The 8,224-nt window shown below is 34.2% G+C and overlaps 1 protein-coding gene across 1 annotated transcript; it reads right to left on the bottom strand.

Annotated features, from left to right (window-relative positions):
- Window positions 1-5,784: 5,784 nt before the first annotated feature.
- On the bottom strand, window positions 5,785-7,657 carry LOC113315208 (cytochrome P450 71A1-like). Its single transcript, XM_026563515.1, has 2 exons — window positions 6,583-7,657; window positions 5,785-6,503 (listed from the first exon to the last, which is right to left on the bottom strand). The coding sequence occupies exons 1-2, from the start codon at window positions 7,504-7,506 to the stop codon at window positions 6,147-6,149; spliced, it is 1,281 nt and encodes a 426-aa protein (XP_026419300.1). The 5' UTR covers window positions 7,507-7,657; the 3' UTR covers window positions 5,785-6,146.
- Between the last annotated feature and the right edge of the window lie 567 nt (window positions 7,658-8,224).

Raw genomic sequence — 8,224 nt, 5'->3', positions numbered from 1 at the left:
TCTCTTACTGGAAATACTACTATTCATACACCTAAAACTAGTTTTAGGATAGACAATGTTCTTCTAGTGTCAGATATGAAATATAATTTTCTCTCTGTTGCTAAGTTTACTAAAGACAACAAGTGTTATATACTTTTGATCCTTCTGGTTATGAGATAAGAAGTTTAGTTGATCATGCATTGCTAGCTCAGGATAAAATGGTTAATAATATGTATCCTATTACTTTTACTATGATGCAGTTTGCTTTTTCTTCTCTTGTTGCTTCTCCCGATGTTTGGCATAACAAGCTAGGACATCAATCATTCAAACTTATTCAATATCTTCATCTTAACAAAAACATTATTCTAAAGTCATCAAAATCTTCTTCTTTATGTCATCCTTGTCAACTTGCCAAAACCAAAAAACTTCCTTTTCAATTATCATCTTCTCATGCTTCTTCTCCACTTTTCCTGATTCATTGTGATGAATGAGTTCCTTCTCCTGTTACTTCATTAGCAGGACATAGGTATTATATACTTTTTGTTGATGACTTTAGTAGATTTCATTGGATTTATCCAACGCAAATTAAGAGTGAAGCTTTACAATGTTTTCAACATTTCAAAAATTTGATTGAAAATCTGTTTAAAACAAAAAATTTAGCTTTTCAAACTGATGGTGCTAAGAATTGGTTAAAGGAATGTTTAAAAATTTTCTTGAGTCATCTGGAATTCAAATAAGAATCTCTTGTCCCAAAACTCCAGAGCAGAATGTCCTTGATGAAAGAAAGCATATACACATTACTGAAATGGCTAATACTTTGCTTTTTAATTCTTTCTTCCCTAAAGAGTATTGGTATGATGCTTTCTTAGCATCCACTTATTTGATAAACAGAACTCCTACTCCAATTCTTCATGATCAATCTCCTTATCAAGTCTTGTACAATGAATATCCATATTATTCCTTTTTAAGAGTTTTTGGGTGTGTTTGCTATCCATTCTTGGGACATTCTAGAGAATATAAACTATCACCCAAATCTATAAAAAGTATTTTTATTGGATATAGTACTTTACATAAGGGTTATAAGTGCTATAATCCTGTTACAAAAAGGACTTATATTTCTAGACATGTTATTTTCTCTGAAAATGAATTTCATTTTCCTTCAAACAATTTATCTAGTTTTGTTACTATAAATGAACTTCCTTCTTCATCTGTTGTTACAAGTCTTCCTTCCTCTTCAAATACTCTTGTTCCTTCCTCATCTGTTGTTACAAGGTCTCAAAGAGGAATTACAAAACCTAAAGCTTTTCCTGATCACATTTTGAATCATTTTGTTAAACATCCTCTGCCTACAACTTTTATTTCCTTACTTGATATTCCTTCTGAGCCTAAAAACTTTAAGCAAACAATGCAAGATCCAAAGTGGTTAGTTTCTATGACAGATGAAAATGAGGCTTTGAACAGAAATGGTACTTTTGAATTGGATGATCCAGAACCTCATATGAATGTTCTAGGTTGCAAGTGGGTATATAGAGTTAAATTAAACTCAGATGGTATTGTTGCTAAGCTCAAATCTAGATTGGTAGCTCAAGGGTATAATCATCAAGATGGAGTTGACTATAGTGAAACCTTTAGTCATGTAGTCAAATCCACAACAGTTAGAGTGGTATTATGTATTGATGTTACTAGAAGATAGTCTATTAGACAATTAGATGTGTCAAATGCATTTCTTCATGGTGATTTATCTGAGAATGTGTATATGAAGCAGCCACCAGGTTTTGTTAGTAAGGAATTTCCTAATAAGGTTTGTCATTTGAAGAAAAGCTTGTATGGACTTAAACAAGCACCAAGGGATTGGTTTCAAAAATTCAGTTCAGCTCTCATTGCTTACGGTTTTGTTAGAACAGTGTCAGATTTTTCATTGTTTGTTTATGTTGCTGATTCAAAAATGATGGTGCTCTTGCTATATGTAGATGATATCATTCTAACTGGTTCTTCACATGCTTTGCTTGATCATTTGGTACAATATTTGAGTTCTTCTTTTGCAATGAAACAATTGGGCGATTTGAGTTACTTCCTAGGAATAGAAGCTGTAAGAACATCTGATAATATTAAGTTAACTCAAAAGAAATATACAGTTGAGCTATTACAAAAAGATAACATGGCAGAGTGTAATCCATGTAGTACTCCTGTAGCTAAAGGTCCAAGAATCTCTATTACTGAGGGTACTTTGATGTCAAATGTTTCTGAATATAAAACTATAGTTGGTATGCTTCAGTATTTGTGTTTGACAAGACCTGATATTTGTTTTGGAGTCAACTATGTAAGTCAATTCATGCATGCTCCAACAGATGCTCATATGCTGTTGGTGAAGAGGATACTTAGATATCTAAAAGGCACAATTAGTTATGGTGTGGTTTTAAGAAAAGGAGATATTGAACAATTAACAGCATACACAGATTCTGATTGGGGAAATCGTCTTGAGACTGCAAAATCAACATGGGGTTATGCTGTACTTTTGGGTAATTCATTGATTTCATGGTCAAGTAAAAAGCAACCAATTGTCTCAAGGTCTACAACTGAAGCAGAGTACAAATGTTTATCTGCTGCTACTGCAGAGTTAGAATGGATATCTTCTTTACTCAGTGAACTGCATATTTCCTTAAAATTGCCAATTACTCTGTATTGTGATAATACAAGTGAAATTTATTTATCTGCTAATCTTGTTTCTCATTACAGGACAAAACACATAAAGATACATTATCATGCTGTGAGAGAATTGTTTGCCGATGGATTTCTCAATGTTCAATATATAGCTAATGAACATCAGCTGGCAGATTTATTTACAAAAGGATTGTGTGCCTTTGTGTTTGCTTCAACAGTTACTTGGTTATTCTTTGTCTACAACAAGTAGTAATGATTATTCTACTGGAAAATATCTTACAAATGGTATTTCTGCTGCAGCATGTACTTCAGCTCTCTCTACAAATTTGTCATCTTGTTGTCTCTGACAGATTATTTGTGTATTATCAGATGGTGTTTTTAATTCTGTGTGTATTCTTTTTGGTTTCTTGTCAGATATATTCAAACTGATTAATACTATGCCTATCAGTTTGAGGGGGCTATTAGGAATAGTAAGGTCAAAGTCAATTAGTCAATTGACTTTGACTATTAGAGGTCAATAGTCTTCTTCTTAGACACAATAAATATGTCTGAATTGTTCTTTATCCAATTATTGAAGTAATAATATCTTCTTGGTTTTCTTGCTCATCTTCTTTAAACATTGTAATAATATTTTATCTTTCAATACTGTGAGAACATATGAATTCTCATATCTTGACCACCGTCACAAAGGTCTAGCTCATTAGGCTTAAAATTAGAATCGCTGTCATTTGACTTTTAGGGAATGAGATTTATGAAAAACTTCATAAGATTGATAAATGCCAAAAGTATAGTTTCATCTAGTGGTGTATGTTGAGTTGTTTCAAGCATAAACTTTTCTTATAGTGGAATAGAACGTTTTTTCAATCTTGTTGCTAGCTACATGCATGGTTAGTTTTATTAAAAGAATAACAAAGAGGTACATATGTCTATCTCAACAGAATGAAAGGATACATGTCAAATAATGTCAAAATGTTGTTATGCAATATTGTTTTCTTCTTCTTTTTCCATGAATCAATTTTCATTCACATTATTTAGATTTATGAAAAACACCGATACTATTTTATCACCTCCCTAGGTCGGATAATTATGCAGTGGAACTTAAGTTATGATTTTGTAAATAACCCATGATCCATCTATGCTCTAAGACGCCATATATACTCTCACGAAGAATGAAAGGAACACCTACCAACTATTTTAGAACGATTTTTTTGGGGAAGAGCCTTTTTTTTTGGGACCATTATTTTATTTTGGGTAAGACATTGGAAGTAAATTTAGATCACCTCTTATCTAAATATTCATATTAATACCAAAATTATCTTCCTGATTATTTTTATATAATGATTAGTTAATGTGATTAGTCATTGATTAAGGTTAAATTAATAGATGATTGTATTTAAAAGAAATAGAATTATTGAGTGACCAAAATAATAGAAGAAGAAGAAGAAGAAGAAAAAGATGGAGAAAAAAATTATTTTGAGATGGGTAAATATGGAGAAAAAACATTTTCTCGGTACTGAAATATGCTTGTAACTTAGTAGTGAATGTTGTTATAAATGGCCTAAAATATTGTCAAAATCAAAATTGTAACAAAAAATTTCAACCAAGTCAATAAAGTTCGGTTATATTATATGAAGAACATGTACCCGAACTTTCTGCAATTGTAGTTCGGTTAATAAATCCAAAATCACAGGCAACCGAACCAAAGCTTTAATGGAGTTTTTGTTTCTGCAAATGTAGTTCGATTGGGACATTTTTTTGCGACGTAACCGAACCCAAAGTTCGGTTGAGACATTTCTTCGCGACGAAACCGAACTTTTTTGCGACGTAACCGAACTTTTTGCGACGTAACCGAACTCAAAATTCGGTTAGGACATTTTTTTTTGCGACGAAAATGAACATTTTTTTTTCAACGTAATTGAATTTTTTGCGACGTAACCGAACTCAAAGTTCGTTTGGGACATTTTTGTGACGTAACCTAACTCGAAGTTCGACTGGGACATTTTTTTGCGACGAAACCGAATTTTTTGCGACGTAGCCGGACTTTTTGCGACGAAACCGAACTTTTCTCTGGAAAAAGAAAAACCTCCATTAAAGTTGAGTTCGGTTAGTTCGACAAATTTTTTCACATAATTCCTAACCGAACTTCTCTCTACAACTTCCATTTTCAACTCATTTTGATGATTATTTCTCATTTTTTTCAACCAAAAACGATATATATATACATATTTTGATGGTATATATGTATATATAGAGAGAGAGGTGGCGGTGGTTGTTAGTGGTGGTGGTCGGAGATGGTAGGTGATGGTCGGTAGTGGTGGCGGCGGCGGTGGGAGGAGGTGGTGGTTATTTTATATATATATGTGATTATTAGGTTAGTTTTAAATTAAGTTAGGTTAAGGGTAGGTTAATCATTCCACATTTTAGGACACCCCTTATAACTATAGGGAAAGTGGCATAATAAGACCATGGTCCCCAAAAAAAACCATGGTCCCAAAAAAAACCGTTCCTATTTTACTGCCGAAATCCTAATAAAAATCTAAAATGGAAAAGCCCTCGATCCCCTCACTGAAGCCCAGTATGGATGAAGACTCGCTCATACCCATACCCAAACCGGAAAAAACTTACTGAGCCTACGTAACCAACCCAATAGAGAGTATTGGCAGTCAGTTACTGTTGTCTTTGATTACATACAGCCCAGAAAGTATCAAATGTTCATGAAAAGATAGAGAAATGAGGCTGTGTGAAATTATCAACTGAACAAAGTTTTGATGGTGGTGGCTAGGTCCTATGTTGTATAAGGCGCACTAAGGGCTGGCCTAGCGCCTAGCAGAAAAGGCGCCTAAGGCGCCAAATTATGCTTACATATGTTGTTTTCTAAATCCCTGGGGCGCCTTAGGCGCCCAGTTGCAAAAGAGTTGCGCCGATTTCTGAGAGGTCCAAATTCTGTACGGTTTACAAGAATCTCCATCTCTTGACTATTTGACTAATGTTGAGGACAACAGGAATCTCCATTTCTTGACTAATTTGAGCTTCAAAATTTTCTGCTCCAATATTGAGGATTAAAATTAGATACAGATAACATCTCATTTAATGATAAAAATAAAAGGAAAAAAGGAACATTCAAAACTTGTTTCTTATGTTATTTATTGAATTGGGAATACGTACATTTTTGTCACCCTAATAACATTAAATTAAATTCCTCAACAGTTACTGGTATTTGGAGTACATTAAATTGCAGTAGTACCAGAAGATGTTGAACGAAACAATACTGGAACAACAAGAAGAGGTTTCTTCCTATTAATACTGAAACCAGATCCTTCAGACATGTCTAGTTCTTCCTTGTTAGCACCACCAGGCAATTCCCAGTCGAACCCATGCAAGAGGTTGGCAAGAACAAATTCCACCACTGCAAGGCCAAATGACATTCCAGGACACCCTCTTCTTCCAGATCCAAACGGGATAAACTCAAGATCTTGCCCTTTAAAATCAATAGGGTTGTTTTCAAATCACTCCGGATAAAACTCTTCTGGTTTGTCCCACGATTCAGGGTCTCTTTGAATCGTGTAGGCATTGATGAATAATACTGTATTTGCTGGGATGTCATAACCTCCTATTTTGACATTGGCAGAAGAATTTCTTCCTAGCAAAGATGGTACAGGAGGGTGCAACCGTAAGCTCTCTTTCACAATGCATTTCAAGTAGTCCATTTGATTAATGTCATGCTCTTCCACTTTCATTTTGTTTCCTACCACTCTTCTTACCTCTTCTTGTGCTTTCTTCATCAGCTTTGGATTCTTTATGAGCTCCGCTATTGCCCAGTCAACTACAGTAGCTGTGGTTTCGCTTCCGGCGATAAACATGTCCTGATATTTGTATCACTAGAAATTTCAGTTATGAACTTTAATTTGAATTCAACTTGGGAGACAGAGAGAGAGGGCATACCAGTATTATTCCTTTGATATTATCACGAGTGAGATGGAGATTTGGTTGTTTTTCAGCATGAAGAAGAAGTAGCTCTATGAAGTTTCTCTTGTTGTCGTGATCACTGTGCTTTACACATGAATTACCGGATAGGAGATGATCATCAATGATTTGATTGAGGAAAGTATTTATCTCTTCAGAGGTTCTTTTAAGCTTCCGATCTAATCCAGTGATGACATCCATCCATTTCAACCATGGAAAGTAATCTTCACAACTGAAAGCCGACTCCATCAACCTAGTCGCCATCTTTATTAACCCAATAAATTTCTGTGTATAATCTTTGTTGAAATTGTCACCAAGTGAACACCTAAATATAATGGAGTTCAACATAGTCGATATTGTCTCTGTCAAATTAATTATGTCCCCCTGTCGAGACGAGTGAGCTATCTTCTCCATCACTTTATCAACTTCTTCTTCTCTTACATACTTGAAAGATTGTACCCTCTTTGCAGTCAACAATTCAAGAACACAAAACTTCCTGAGTTGTCTCCAGCGCTCGCCATATGGAGCAAAAACTAGGTCATTTCCACCGAAGAAGATAACTCTTATAGTTTTTGGAACAAACCTATCTGCGAAAGTAACATCATGGGTCTTTATAATTTCAGATGCCATCTCTGCAGATGAAACTACAAGAATAGGCTTTGTAGCCCAGTGTAAGAGTACGATTGGGCCATACAAGGCAGATACGCAATGAAAGCATCGGTGAATCATGAGAGTTAATTGATGGAAATTTCCAAGGATTGGAATCTTGGGAGGAGAAGGTGGTAACTTGAGCTTTATGTTCGATCGAACATCGCTAGACCCCTTAAGCTGTTTCTTGAATATATAGAAAACAGCATAGAAAAACAGAATGATTATGATAGAAAATGTAATAGGGTGAAACATGATGGCTTCTCTTGGTGTTCTGAATTTTTTTGCAATAGTTTTGATATAACTGTACTAATAGAAAGGACTTCTAATGAAATTCAATCATACATCAGAATCTGAATATAGAAGATTGTCGATCTTTTATTAGTTTTTCTTTTTGTTTGGTCTTTTAGTATTACTAGCTAGTAGTACTTCGTAAACTATTACTAGAATTTCTCCATCTTATTGACTTAGAATATGTCGGCCTTTTGCATTTGTCAACGTATGATGTAGATGTATAGTAGTTGAGGAAATTATAATTGCAGAAAATATGAGAAAAAGTCGTTGCAGAGAATCTGTAGTGGGAATAGATAACGGATATGTTTTTCCCTTTGAGTTGTAAAGAAGGGATTGATCAAGATGACATCAATAGATCCAAGTCTCTAACCAGTAAATTTCAATAGTTTTTGGCATCAGTTATGTCATTAAATTAATTTCAATATTCAGAAAGAAGTGATCAAAGTCAAGTTATGACGCGCAAAACCATTCCAATGTTGCACACACGACTCCATTTTCTTGCAAGTTGAATTTAAAATTAACTAAGAACTAAATGGAATAGTCATATACAATACATCTGTTGTCGCTTACAATAAATACAAACAGTTACCTCCAAGAAAAATAAAAACAGAATTTTCATTTAATTTATAAAATAAATCTTTATTAATTAAATTCGGATCAACTGTCAAGTGCAGGAGCA

The sequence above is a fragment of the Papaver somniferum genome, chromosome 10, assembly GCF_003573695.1.
Source record: "Papaver somniferum cultivar HN1 chromosome 10, ASM357369v1, whole genome shotgun sequence".
Taxonomy (NCBI): Eukaryota; Viridiplantae; Streptophyta; class Magnoliopsida; order Ranunculales; family Papaveraceae; genus Papaver; species Papaver somniferum.
The sequence above is the reverse complement of the archived record's forward strand: the minus strand, read 5'-3'. Positions and strand labels throughout refer to the sequence as shown.